Genomic DNA, 15,205 nt, shown 5'->3' with positions numbered 1-15,205 from the left:
TCCCCCAGTAATACATCCATTTGTATTTCACTGCTTATCTCATACAAATATTTACATTCTGGTTATTCCTTCTGTTACACAGCCAATACATTTCAATTGAATTGTTTGACAATTTATTACATCTTTAACTCTCACTCCTCTGAATTCTCTCCCATCAGCCTGTACCCCCTTCCTGATGTACAGCATTCAAAACTACAGCAAAACTTTGACTGAGGTATTATCGGTACAAAGTAGAGTGGCAGAAGAATTACCACATGCCCTCCAGATGACACTCCTGGCTCATCAACCTAGTATAACTTTTGCAGCGTGATGATGATTCACTCATATTCTGTTTGCAAAAGCCTTGACTTCTTAATGCAGGATTATGACCTAGAAAACTACCACGTCCCATCACATACTAGGCGTTTATTCTTACTGTTATGCACATAACTCGCTGCAATTAGTTTGAAGTCTAATCATGTCCTCAAGTCGTATTTGGATTGACAAACGTTTTTCAGACCTCTAACAAAAACAGCATTTAAAACTCAGCATCAGGCACAAGTCCTGAAAGGGACCTGAAAGATCTCAGATAAATATCCTTCCAGTTAGGACAGCCAACTGTAATAACTCCTCATCTTGCTTTACAGTTTGAACAACCCTATACAAACTCCTTGAGATCATGTTTCCTTTATAGGAAAAAAACACTGGAAAAAATAGAAACCACAAACATATGATAGCATGCCAAAGCCTTACAAAATCAATCTACAATACAGATAGCATGGTTACACCTTACAAAAGCAAATCTGAGTGCCTGATGAAACAAAGTTTTCCTAAGCCTTGTCAGTATTTCATAATTTGTTCAGCTGGTTGCTCAACTGTAGGATCTGAAAACAAACAAACAAAAAGTTCAGGAAGATACTTTTATACAGTTTTTTTTTGTTTGTTTTTTGTTTTTAAATACAAATCAGGAAGATAATGAAGACAACTTTCTGTCTTCCCTCCATCTCATCTATTCTGTGTAATGCAGCTGACAGCTCCAATACTAACTTGTGTGAATGACACCTAGCTTGTCTGAAGTTATTCTCTGAATAACTTGTGTCCTTCACCTAGCTTAGCTTTTGTCACCATGTCTGTGCATTTATTTAGCTTTCAGTGAAAGCTCAACCAAAAACCAGCAGCAATACATACTTGGATGTTGCTGTATTCTGTTGCCTAACAGACTAGGCCTTATTTCTCATACTAATTTACAGATTATTACTTCAATACTCCTGCAAGATTACAGTTGCATCATTTTATGCCTTGATTTTTTCATTTTTGTCCCTACACGCTCACTCCTGGTAATTTCATTTGAATTGCGCTATATGCTTTCTTGCTTCTCCTTTCAAATGCATTGATGAGTTTTCTTGGAAAGTGACCTTTGTTTTCCCTCCTTATCTGACACACTGCCCTCCTTTTTTCAAATGCTCATACATTTATATGCTACATACACATTTACATTTTAACTTCTGGATGCTATGGGTGTTAACATTCCATCCCAGATATCACACATGCACAAAAAAAACCATATCTGGACTCCTAAAGGAGTATGAAAACATTATCTAGAATAATACATACACTTGCAGTCTGCTGAATGTGAATGAGCAGAATTATTTCAAAATAAATTGAAGAACTGAAGGTGTGTTCTTTAGAATGTGACACCAAACTAACAGAGAAGCTCAGCACAGCAGCCCTCACCTGGCTGAGAAGCCAGGAAGCTACCTTTGAAATTAAGCAGAGCATTTCAATGCTACACCTTAAGTTTGGCCCTTTAACTTACAGAAAATGTTTGAACTTCTTTAGAGACCCAACCTCACAACTTAGGGAGCGGGAGAAATGAACGCGTAAGAACGATTAGTAATAAAACTGAAGAGAAATAATTCCAAGAGATGAACCCGACAGACTAAAAGAATTAACATTTGACGAACAACCAGCTTTAGGCCAAATACAGGAGCAAGACTGCCAAAAAGCACTCGTGCTTTGGACCTGCGGAGACCAAGGCAGCAGCGCCCAGGCGGGAAGACCCACCTCCACGGCCTGCCGTTCAAAGTGCCGCAGGACAGAACAGCTCCTTTCGTCCTGCATTCACCTCCCGGGCCTCGCAGTCCCACAAGGTAACACGGCTCCGGCCCACCGAGGCTCTCCGCTACCCACACAGCGGCAGGCCGGCCGCAGCCCAGCACTCACCCAGCAGCTCCTGCGTGCCGTGCAGGAGCCTCCAGCCTCCCAGGGCGGGCAAGGCCAGCCCAGCGCCCGGCACGGGCCGCCCGCCTCGCAGCAGCCTCAGCACCCCGGCGCCGCCGCTCCGCCAGCAGGAGGCCGCCATCTTGCCTCGCCCTCGCCGCCGGCGTGGGGCTGCCCCTAGCGCTGCCTGACTGCGGGCGTCCGGGGTTACGGCCGGCTCTGCGCGGGGAGCGCCGGGCAGGCAGCGCCGTGGCACGCCTCCCGGCGGCAGGACCCAGCGCACGACAGGCGCCATGGCTGCCGCCAACGGTCACGGCCTCCAGCTCGCCGACGGCTGCGACGCGGCGCAGGTAACGAGGGGGCGGCCGTGGCACCGCGCGCCGTACGGCTGTGACGGGCCGGCTGCGCTAGCAGTGCTTGGTCCAGAACGAGCCAGGCCTTAGGAAGACGTGTCCTAAAAGAAAAGACGGTCTTCTTGTAACTGAAGTCATAAATAACACCGTTGTGCTGAAGTATGACTATAACCCGTTCAAACTGAGTTTCAGATTGTAAATTCTTAGTTTTCTGATGGTTTTTAATGTGTCGTTTTTTAAAATTTATTTTTAGGATAAGCTACATCCAAGAAATCTTATCCCAGAACTTTGTAGGCTGTTCTATGGTTTAGGCTGGGTAACGGGAACTGGTGGAGGAATCAGCCTGAAACATGGGTAAGTAAAGATGGAAGAGCAACAAACTGTACGACCTTTAAAGGTCCTTTCCGACTCAGATCATTCCGTGACGTTTGCAGAGAAAGCTTGGCTGTAATTGGTGAGGGCAGTTCTGTTCCGTGGCAGATGCTTGAAAGTCAAAAACAAACGAAGAAGATAGAAGGGGAAAGGAACGCTACTGCAGATTTAAAGCAAAGAAGGGAAGATGTTTGGCCTGAATTAATCATTAAGGTTCTTTTAATGGAGAAAGACAAGTTAAGAGAGTACCTTATTTCTATCCTTCTTCTGTCTCTAAGGTAAACTGCTTGCTCTTAAGGAGCAATTCATTCTCCCCTTTACATTCCATTGACTGTGGAATCTAGATTAGATTACACAAAGCTTTCAATGATAAGATGAGATTAATCCCACCCTGGATGTGTCGCAGACAAGGCATTTCCTTCAATAAAGAAAGTACTATTCTACTGAGATCATTTCTAAGGAGTTGTTATTGACATAATTAAAGTGGTACCCGCACAGCAAAATGATTTTTGGTGTATATCTGAGAAGCACCATTTTGCTTTTTAACCGTTCATTACTCTTATTTATACTTTCAAAGCTTCTAATGGAAACAGAACTCCTGCTAGTGGCTGCTGAAGAAAAAAAAAGAAACCTTCACTCAGCAAAATACCTTTCAGTGTCTGCCACTGCCCCACCATGGACACTGTAACTTGAAAATTACTGATCTCTCATTTTCTGACATACAATTACATGCAGTGTATGTTAAAAAAAGGAAAAACACAGCTATTACTTTTCACTTATATACATGTATCTGAAATAAAAGCTCCAAACACCAATATTTGTGATTTTCTAATGACTTTGTGCAAGTCACTTCACTTCCCTGCATAGTTTTGCAAACACAGCAGCAATAAATAATCAAAGGAATGACAAGAGGATTGATTCTTGGTTTTAAAGTTCTTCATCTATAGAAGGATCTTTATAAAACTAATTTCTTACCAGCGGCAGAATATAGGCTGTTTTCTCTGTTGTTTCTATGTAATTCTTGTTCATTTTGACAAGACACATGGTTTCAGCAGAGAACGCACTGATTTAGTTGTTACAGTTTTCTTCAACAGTTCAATCACTTCGTAGCTCAGACTACGTATTTGAGTAGCTTCCAGTACATCTTAATGGTAGGTAATGATTGTAATCTAAATGATTGTACTCATTTTTATACCTGCATTAGTGTTAGATATGTTTCAGAATAAACAACCATGAGGCAAAGAGCAAGTAGACTAGCCTAGAATTGTTCCATAGGAACAATTGAAGTTCTAGCAGCTAGTTTTATCTTACGTCCTGATCAACATTATTGACTGCACTGTTCATTGGAACTACTCAGGGTGAAGATGCCAAGATATGGGATAGCATAACTAAAATTGGATCTAGAATTCTTTGTCAGCTGTCCTGTTTCACTTCCTCTGAATGATAAATTTCTAAACCAGAGAAAAATATTTAAACATCTCACACTTCTCAAGAGATACACCTGTAACTTGACTAATTATTCACTAGATGTCTCTGTGCTCCTGAATTTAAAGCATTGCTCCTTAAACCAAAGAATGATTAAGTACGAGGTAGCAATCTGATTTTCTTGTTATTGAAAATATTTCAGTTGACACCTTATTTAAATTTAAATCAATATTTTTATGGATTTTGATTCATGTAAACATTGGAAGAAAGGATATACTTCTACTTGAATTTGTCACTTAATTGCACTGACTAATGTTTTTTAATCAATGCAAATGAACACACAAATGCATTTTGTAGCTATATGTAGATTAGGCAGTTAGAACAAAAATGAAAGTATTTACATTGTATAACACAAGAGACAGTTGATACTATTTATAGGTAGTCTGTGGATTTTTAAGTAGCAGTTTTGCCACAGGACGGTATCTGCTTGCAATTTATTTTGTTCTCTTTGTTTTTTCTTCAGAATTCCGGAGGCTAAGTTATTATTACAGGGGAAGGTTTTGTGTTTTCCTTTACAAAGAAAACAAAGTTGCATTTCCTGCATCTATTTTGAATCTCTTGTCAAGTTGAAAGAACTGTTTGATATCCCTTTAAGCTAGAGATTTGATATGCTCTTATGTGATCCATCTGCATTTAAAAAAAACAAAAGCAAAAGACAACCCCATCTACCTGTGACCACATATATGGAAGAGTGATAAATTTATTATCACAGTTTAGATTTGCTATTTCTTTTCCAGTGAATCTAGAGCTCTAGTGCTCATGCTGTTAGAAAGACCTGTGTTTTTTAATAGTTCTACCTATCTTCAAATTTTCTTAGGAATGAAATCTATATTGCTCCTTCAGGAGTCCAGAAGGAAAGAATACAGGTATGTTTAACTTTATTTCTACCTTAAAGCTTATCTTCACTTCAGATGGGTAAAACTACCTATACTTCGTGTTTTATTTTTCCTTACATAAAGTTCAATACTATGGTCTGCATTCCTGAAATAACTGAATTTCTCCTCTTAAGTACTCAGCTACCAAAGCAAGCCTGTGGCCAGCATAGGTTACAGCAAAGACGACTGAAAGTTACTCTGGATCAGCTTTTTTCTTTTTCAAGGTTAAATGGCTTTCTAGATATCCGAGTACACTTTCAAGTTACTGTAGTACACACATATTATGCTTTAACACCTCTTTTCTGTTTCTTGTCATTTGAGTGATTGGAAATCTTTCTTGGTCTTCTCAGTAAATAGATAGGCTTTCTCCAAGAAAAGGTGATGTTGGCTATTTTATGCCTTTCCTTTCCTGGAACAGCAGAACCCCTAGAATATAAGTGGAGGGGAAAATGGTAAATGATAACTATTTTATCAAAATAGGAAAAATAGGAAAAATTGTTTTACAGCTCTGAGGGGAAATACAAGGAAATGTGAAAGGAATCTTTCTACTTATAGAAACTTGAAGTTTTGCATAGTGCTTGCTAGCAACATTAGCAAATAAGACAGGAAAAGGCATAATATGGCAAGGCTGTGATGTTTTGCTCTTTTTTGGCACCAGCAGTGGATTGAGCATAATGAGTAAGGAGATCTCTTGCAACTGTATTTTCTGTTATTTTTTTTAATGAGACTGTTTTATTTCTACCGTAGACAATTCAACAGCTATAGCTTTTTAATACAAGGGTAACATTTCTGTAAAGCTACTTTTTCTTTTTTTCTTTTTTTTTTGGTAAGTTGCTACTTTTTCTCTTGAGCTTTTGATGGTCTGTTATTTAGATATATGCCATCTCCTTTCTTAGAAAATTTTAATTTTAGTACTCCTCGGCAGCAGTACTGAAAGACAGTACCAAATGTTCATTTACCTTAGACAGTAATGATAATTAGTGTTAGTGGATAGAATAAACACAGTGTACTACAGAATTTTTATGAAGTTGAAATTGCATTCTATATTAAATATGTTGTGTTTCTGTATGTACATATCTCCTTAGAAGGAAAATGAAACTGTTCAGGTCATCACAGGTAAAAATAATTTCTCTGATACAGCCAGAAGATATGTTTGTTTGTGACATGAACGAGCAGGACATCAGTGGTCCCCCAGCACACAAGAAACTAAAGAAAAGCCAGTGCACACCTCTTTTTATGAATGCCTACACTATGAGAGGTATGTAGCAAATCTTTCTGCTTTACTGTTGACTGGAACGCTGTATATACATTGTCAACAAAATTAAAATTCAGTACCCGATTCTTTAAACATAAAAGTCACAGTGAAAAAGACACAAGCCTGTGAAATAAATAAATTTGTACGGGCACACATACAATGGAATGTAATCCATAGTAACACCTGTAAGCCTCTTCTACAGCTTCTTACATAGCTGCACCTGAGATCATCTTTTCGGCACTGATTTTTAGCCCAGTCTATTAATAGTTTGTTGGAGGGAATGGGAAGTCTTTGACATACGTTGGCTATTGTCAAAGATTCTAAATTATTAAGTGAAAGAAATATGAAGCTTTTCTTTAGCTTGTAATCACAGTGCCAGTTTCCAGTTGAGCATCCGTTTCCTTTTCTGGTGTCAGATATGTTAAAGAAGGCTCATTTCTTGCAATTCCTTGATATGTTTAGGTAGCAACACGGCTTGCAGTCCCACTTTAGGAAAAGCTGTTGGAGGTACTTAAGCTGCTAATGATCTGTACACTTGGACTGAGTGGAATGTCTGCAGATGGGCAGTAATAGAGATATTTTTCTATTGTGGAAGATTTACATGTGTTACTTTTAAAAGGATTTAAGGAGACTCATCTAGTCTTCCTACATAAGAAACTTGCCTATGTACCTAAGGAAAATTCATATTTTTGGCAACACTGCAGCCACGTTAGTAAAGTTAATTACAATTATTTAATATCTTTCCATCATGCTACAAGAAGATAATTTTTTTTCTTGTTTTTTTCAGAGAATCAATGCATAATTGAGAAATACTGCTTCCATAAAGTAGAAGTATATAACTTTTATGAAAAAGGTTGGGAAGTCTTTAGAATCATGGATTTCTGATATAATTATTAGTGTTTTAGTTTTTATAGCACATAAAAAAAAAAACCAAAAAAACTATGCAAGGAGTGCTTCGCCTTGCTTTTGTGCAAATGGTTTTTCTCCTGGAATTTGTCACTAAATAAATGTTGACACTGCTGTCCTGAAACAACCTAAAATTATCCTTTATAGATGAGCAATTATTTCCTCCCTTAATTTAGGCTGCTGTGCATTTTTTTCTTCTGAAGCAGTAGATCACCATTTGCTAAGATGCCTAGCCAAAGAAAATGAATCAAATACAGTAATGATTTTTGTTAATAAATGCCTTTCAAAAATTGTAAAAACATAAATATATATATTCCTTTTCTCTTCTTAGGAGCAGGTGCAGTGATACATACTCATTCCAAGGCTGCTGTTATGGCTACCCTTCTTTACCCAGGGAGTGAGTTCACTATTACCCATCAGGAGATGATAAAAGGAATCCAGAAGTGTTCTTCAGGAGGCTATTACCGGTACATTTTTAAGAGCAGAGATGTGCTATTTGATTGCTTGTTTGCAGCAAAATAGATGATAAGTAATTTAAGTTATGTGTGTTCAAGTGTATAATATAAAGTATTATAAATGAGTAGTAACAAGACCTCTGGAATAAATCAATCATTGGCTTCCCTTACGAAGGTCTCAAGCCTATAGAAGAGATCTGAGATAAAATCTTGCCAAGTCAAAGTTACTGCGGTCCACTGAGCTGTAGAAACAAACTAAATAAAGAGCCAGGTCTTGACAAATATCTCAAGAACAGAGTTGTTAACACATCTATACAATGTTAAACTGAAACTGTAGCCAGCCAAGATTAGCCTGAATTGATAAAGTGCAACTGTGTTTGGGTGGACTTCGCATATCATTGCTTGTGCTGGTTTAGAGCAAGTTAGGAGAGTTGAGGATTTCAGATTTTACTTGACGACTTTGAAAGAAAAATCAGAATTAAAAGCTCATTAAAGATAATATTATTACTTTCCAAGGATGAGCTCTGAGGTAAGTGCTGAGTGATTCCAAATTATGTGTGATGGCTTGTTTTGAGGACTCCACCCACAGTGTTGAATTGAGACCAGCAAACAACTTTTATATAATATGTGACAATTAGATGAAAAATTGAAATGCTAAATTCTTTCCACTTTTTGATGTAAATTTTTGTAAATAACAATTGCCCTTTGGCAAGGGAGCAAACAATGTGTTTGGCATGTGATTTTATGCCTGGACATATTTTATTTGGAGTTTTGGTTGACTTGCCAGCTTTACCTTCTTGTTAGCATTAGCATTTGCATTTTTCATGTGACAGAACTTTCTACTAAAAACATCCCTTATACTGGAACTGTCTAACACTGGTTTGGAAAAAAAGTGACAACAACAACTTCCTTTTTTTGGATTTGCATTGTGAATTTCCGAAATTCCTGTATGTTAGTCAGGAAACACTGTAGTTATTGCATTCCGTATCTACAAATTGTCCTATGTCATTCTGCTGTCATATCAGAAAAAAAAAGAAAATCAAAAAATCAAAGCTCCAGATTACATGTTTGCTAAGTACATATTCATCCATCCAAGATTCCATTGCCTTGTCTCACACCAGACTGCGCAATGAATTCAAAAGAAATTCTGGAAGCTATCTGTTACGGGTAGGATAATCAGAAGTATTTCCTGGCCTAAATATGATCCCTGAATGCTAGAATAATTTTACCTTTGGCTTCTGTAGAATTAAATCTGTAGTAAACAGCTTTCAAAATCTCAGACTGTCTCAAAGTATCTTATATGAACTTTTGTCTCAATACAGGCTCTTATGTTTCAGTAAAATATTTTTTTATCTCTATAGTTTAACTCCTACAGAGTCTAATGTGGGTTTTATTATTATAGCTAATAATTCTTACAAAAAAAGGTTATGATTAGGAATCAATTTGTGATGCTTATACTTGCTTCCAAACTAATGTCTGAGTACAAAGTAGAAACTAGGAAACCAATCCCTTAGTTGAAATGTCCTAAGTGGTAGCACGCACTCCAAATCTAAATTTAATGACTAGAATATATGAGAGACAAAGTAAACCTACAAACACTTAATTTTCTTTCCTCACTAATTTATACACTTCTTTGGGAAAAGCATCGGCATTGAAAACTGTAAGACATGAGACCTCTACATTTTGTAAATATTTAATATGAAGTACAGGCTATATTAATTCTACCATTGCTTCCCCTCTGTGTTTTTTATAAGTTCTGCAAGCATCCACTCTTGAAATATCAACGAGATCTCAATGATAAATCCGAATGTGAACTGGGGACTTATTAAAAACTATTTAAACAAGTTTCTGCCAGTGTTAATTAAGGTTCAAACAATGCCAAATATCCCAATCTCCTTCACAAGATACTCTTAGGCAAGTTCCACTGAGTAACATGCATCATCTTGTCTTTGGAACTGGGGTTCTCAGGCTTTCTTAAGATCACATGTAGCCCACCAACCACTCTATCAGAGAAGAATTTATTTTTCATGTGTTGACACTTACTTTCTATTTATATGCCTTAGAAGGACAATCTTTTTTCCAGGGGCTTTTTGGACTACGTAAATTCAATTTTTTCTGCTCTCCAGCAAACAGTTTTGTTTCCTTCTTTGTGATACGATTCTTTTGAATAATTTAATCTGAGATCAAGCTTGTACGCGATGCCAATACAGGATGAAGAAAGTCTGAAAAAGTTGCAAAGGGACCTAACTACAAAGTGATGATACGTGAACAAACAACTATATCTAAGACATTAAAGTGTTATTTTCTTTTTGAGCCTCAAGTGTGGTTCAGATACTGCCAGCAGGTCAAGAAAGTGGGATACATTCCTGAACTCTTTTACTGCAGTGTGACTCACAAGAGAAAAGCTTAAAAATCTCTAGTGCTGAGAATCTGTTAATACCTTTATGCAAAGGAGAAGCTCTTTCTAATGGAAGAGTTGAGGTAATAAGATAGATCTCTTCCAAACATTTCATTTCATGTTTAAGATATATTTAAATCTGTTTTTCTCTTAGATATGATGACACACTGGTGGTTCCCATTATTGAGAATACACCAGAAGAGAAGGATCTCAAGGAAAGAATGGCAAAAGCAATGGAAGAATACCCAGATTCCTGTGCTGTTTTGGTCAGACGTCATGGAGTTTATGTATGGGGAGAAACATGGGAAAAAGCCAAAACAATGTGAGTACAATTAAGGAATATGGTATATTTTGCCATTATACCTCAAAATTTGATTGACTCTGCTGTTTTGTTTATCTCTGACCATTGTCAGTGATTCAGAATATTCATAAACTTTTGGCCTCATTGAATTTATGGCTTCACTAGGTTCATCCATGATTTCACTGTTTGATTTTTCTTTCCAATCTATTCTGAATGATAGAATTCACAGCATTTTCTTTTTACATGAACAGGTATGAAACCTTAAGACATTCTCTGCTGGTATATGACACCTGCCAATACTGTTCATACAGTCTTCTATAGTCTCCTTTTTTTCGCTTGGGGAGGAGATACGGTGGCAAATAACATTCTTCATTTACTGCTGGAAGTACAACACATCAGGATCATGTAGCTGAAATGCTGGGCACTAGGGTGTCCTTGCTGACATTTCATACACCTGCAATGGAAATAAATGATAACAACTATCCAGTCAGACTGTCACATTGATGATGTACAGCTCAAGGAAGATAACTATTACCACAAAAAGCAGTAAGACTTGAATGTATTGAACCTAACTTTACTCTTCACCTATTTTTCCTTTTAATTCTAGGTGTGAATGTTACGACTACCTATTTGATATTGCAGTGCAGATGAAGCAGCATGGGCTAGATCCTTCAAAACATCCAGCAGGAGAAAATGGGATCTTGTGAATGACAGCAATATTCAGGTGTGAGTTTATCTGTAGAAATTATCTGTTTACTGGGAAAGACTATAGATAACACCATCTGTTCAGTCTGCTTTCCCACTCGATTACCAGAACAGAAACTTCAGTTCTCTCCCTGCTCTGTTACCACTGTAGTTGTATCTATGCCCAAAATCATGCTTCTTTACCATCCAGTGCACTGAAAGGATATATATTAAGTATGTCCTGTGCCTATTTTAACGCTTAGGTACAGCTCAGAGTGCAATTGCCTTTCAAAACCAAGGTAGATCAAGCATTATCAGAATGAAAACAGTGAAAGAAAAGGACCTCATCCTAACATGCTAATTTTTACAGATATTTCTGAGCACATGCTTCTGTTCCTCAGCTTGTAGTATCAAGTTCTTATTTCAGTCTTTTCTCAGTGGTGCTACTTAATTGGTGTAGTTTTCTTCTCTTGAACAGAAATTACTTGTTGCAATTTGAATAAGCTGAATTAATTAGTATCACATTCATACCAAGTGATGCTAACTGTGAGTTTCTTTTTTCTAATGCAGCAATGATCAATGTTTTCAAGGTTTTCATAACCAGTATTTTTATGTAAAAGAATGCATTTAATATGATCAGGCAGTATTTTATGTAATTGAAGGAGAAGGCACTCTGAAACAATTGACCCATAAGTTTTTTACAGCACAGTAGGGCAAAACACAGTGGTAGCACAATATTTCAGAGTTTGGCATCCCTCTTCTTGTAAATCTAAGCAAGTTTAAAAATACTGCTACTGAGATGATAAAGGACCAAAGTAATGGTCTAAACAGAAAGGGCTAACCCGTTGCACAGAGTTGGCCCATCAGATAATTCTCTCCACCCACTGTGTTTGCATCAGAAGAGATGAAAAATGGGTGCTTAGGCAGTGTGAGCATTAAACAGCCACGTACTCGGGGCACTGGCTGTTATGCCCACGCCAGAGGAGGAAGCAGTGGGACAGAATGCTTACTGTCAAATGAGTCCTTGTGCAAACAGGTATTTGGAATGCTGCCACTGCATGCAGGGACATCTGCCTACCACACCTGCACAGAGCTACCCCGTGGCCTCTGAGAAAAGTTCTAAAATTGCTCTGCAGCAGAATTAATCTTCCTTTGCCCATTTCTTATGGCTAAATACCTAATTTTAGAGTATAGAATCATTAACGTTGGAAAAGAGTGCTAAGATCATGTAGTCCAACCTTCGACCTTTCACCACCATGATCATTAAACCACGTAAATCTTTGTTTATATCTTGTTTTCCCTATACAGATTTTCTTCTTAAGTGATCATGGGAGTTCCAGTTTCCACCTCGCACTGTTGAAGCCAGAAGGGGGTGCTCTTGTATTCAGCTGAACTGACAGATGTTGGCAGCCAATTTTGACCAGACGTATTAAAGAAGAAAAAGAGTTAAAACAAAGAGATCCTGCACAATCATTGCTGTTTATGAGTACTGGCAAAAGCTACTTTAGGAGGAATGAAAATTCACATTCAAAGAGCTGCAGAGAATTAATGTGCCATATTGCTTGCGTGATTTAAAAATTAGTATTGTAACAAATTTGCATTTGCTGATACTGCTCTACTGCTGCATCGTTTGACTTGTTCTAGATCTCAGTTTCTGAAAGATAAAGCAGTCCTTATTCATTGGAAGGATATGAGGACCTCCCCTTAATTAAAAGTTATGTTTAAAATGATTGCTTAAACTACTGATTAATTTATGCTACATTAATTTCTGTGAAATTAAGCCTGTAGCATATGCATTTTTAAGTCATATTTTAATTGTTATTCTGTGTAGGAAAATCACATAATTTTATAGCATGCATTTGGAAGTTGTTCCCTAGACATTCCTCCAGGTCTTAGAGGAGGAATTTTTACCTCTTTAAATTCAGTCACTTTCAATGCAATTGTTTAAAACAGTTTTTTTTATGAACTGCTATAAGCCAAACTCATATCAGTTTCCTCAAACAGCTCATTAAAATTTAGTTTTATATGTTTATGTGTCTTAGTGTCTTTATTTCAAAACCTTCTGGAATAGTCCCAGTGACATCTGTCTAACCCACAACTGACCAACTTTCTGACTGAGTATTGAGACTTTCATCTCAAGCAAGAACACCAATTGACAACTTACATTGCCAGAAAGGAGAGGTCTTGTTTTCCCTTGTTTTCTGCTAGGGGCCATACATTCCCACCATTTTCCTTGCATCATCTTTGGCATTTGTTTGAGCTTCTGTGAGGTGAATTAACTCATTAACCTAAGAGAAACTACTGCAGGGGGTAAAAAGAAAATAATTATATTGTTTCCTAATCAGCCACTGTTAAAAAGTTAACTCAGAGGTGGGTTCAGAGTGCCAGAGCTGGGGCAAAAGAGGACTAACTAAAATCAGAAATGGAGAAGACTCTATTTGATGAGGATAACTATTCAGACTTACTCAACTACTCGTGGAAAGTTATTTGGCTAAACCAAGAAGTCAGGAAGAAACTTGGATTTTTTACCCTATTCAGAGCGTTGGCTCTCTTTAGTTGTGTACATCAGACCACTGATTTTAAGGCAGCATATGCTGATAGTTCTTCTATTTACTGGTAATAGCGTTACACTAAATTCATGCAAAAAATATCCTGTTTTGTCTTGGTGGATATTTATGTGCCCATCTAGCAGTCTAATGCTGGGCTCCAGCAAAAATCATTTTCAGTAAGGCATCATGTTATAAAACAAGTGCCTGCTGATGAGAGCCGACCCATGCTGGGCAACAGCTGATTCTAAACAGTAAGATGTGGTTAATTGTGCACTGGTGTAGTCAACAGAGCAGTTGCTGCTATGCTGCCAGTTTGTCATCAACAACATGTCTTGTGTTTCCAAGTCTTTGTGGCAACTGCAGCCTATCTTTCTGTGCAGGGCACAAGAGAGCACATTCAGCATCTGCCGCTACACAACAAAGAGCAAATATCTTTGAAGAAGGGATCAAGACCTAAAGTGATGAAGAGCTACCCCTTGACTGGAATGAGATATTGTAGGGAACAATTTGCCACAGGAAGCTCGCCAACTACTTACCTACCAGCAAAACTTATCCTCACCTTGCTGGGAGGCTTCAGGTTTTCTCAACAGGAAGTCCCAAATCTTTGTGCTCAAATTTGCATGGTAAGTCAGTTACTGACTTAAGAACTTCTAATAGGAATTTTCATATAGCTTAGATAGCCTCCCCTCTACTCCCTGCCTGACGATTGGGCTGTGAGATCCTAATCTTTGGCACTATATTCTTACATCAAAGAATTAACCAGGTTTCATTTTTTTCTGGGTGTCCTCATGTTAGGAACCAGAATAGCACTGCCTGTTTTGTATTTTATGCTATTTAGTCTATCTTCTGAACTCACTTTCCAAATGCTTGTTCTCCCCAGCTCTTAAAATTTACAACAAGCAGTGGAGTTATGCTGACAGACCAGCAGATTTTGTTATGAAAAGTATTTTTCAGCAGTTACATACCTTTGCACTTCCCTAGTGAAACTGAAGGTGTACCTGCAGTGAGTGACCTTGAAATCCCTGGGGGAGGATGACTGTAATTCTGAAATGCTGGTTAGCACTGAGTTACTGAAGTTGTTGATTAGTTTTATTGATACATTTTTCACAGTTAACAATTTTCATTATTAGATACATTTGTCAGTGGTAAATACTTTGCTCGCAGTGACCAATTACACATTCTGTGATTGTATGTAGACTGCAGCAAGAAACTGGGTGGAAAACCTGGGTGTTTTTTATTGAGACCTATTGACGTGACAATCCACCTGGTGAAATCTGTTTGCTATCTATTGATTGTGACCTTTGATTCCTTCTTTAAACTGAAGTTTCTGCAAAAAGTGAATTCTTGCAGTATTCTTGAAGGTGCCATAATAC

At 37.8% G+C, this 15,205-nt stretch overlaps 2 protein-coding genes across 5 annotated transcripts in view; one reads left to right on the top strand and one right to left on the bottom strand.

Annotated features, from left to right (window-relative positions):
* The window catches only part of PDHX (pyruvate dehydrogenase complex component X), a 79,374-nt gene that overhangs the window by 38,592 nt on the left and 25,577 nt on the right, over positions 1-15,205 (bottom strand). Inside the window, exon 1 of one of the 4 annotated variants that reach the window (XM_085224538.1) lies at positions 2,203-2,415. The exons of the other annotated variants lie outside the window; for them this stretch is intronic. Coding sequence (XP_085080664.1) covers positions 2,203-2,341 — 139 coding nt within the window. The 5' untranslated portion in view covers positions 2,342-2,415. Of the gene's footprint in view, positions 1-2,202; positions 2,416-15,205 lie in introns of those variants that run through there. 4 annotated transcript variants of the gene reach the window in all.
* On the top strand, positions 2,415-13,313 carry APIP (APAF1 interacting protein). Its single transcript, XM_085224545.1, has 8 exons — positions 2,415-2,549; positions 2,806-2,906; positions 5,227-5,275; positions 6,425-6,542; positions 7,777-7,912; positions 10,453-10,620; positions 11,207-11,323; positions 12,592-13,313. Exons 1-7 carry the CDS (start codon positions 2,493-2,495, stop codon positions 11,304-11,306), a joined length of 729 nt encoding a protein of 242 aa, XP_085080671.1. The 5' UTR covers positions 2,415-2,492; the 3' UTR covers positions 11,307-11,323; positions 12,592-13,313.

Source organism: Meleagris gallopavo, chromosome 5, assembly GCF_905368555.1.
Source record: "Meleagris gallopavo chromosome 5, MGAL_WU_HG_1.1, whole genome shotgun sequence".
NCBI classification, from domain to species: domain Eukaryota; kingdom Metazoa; phylum Chordata; class Aves; order Galliformes; family Phasianidae; genus Meleagris; species Meleagris gallopavo.
This window is presented reverse-complemented; position numbering and strand designations above follow the sequence as displayed.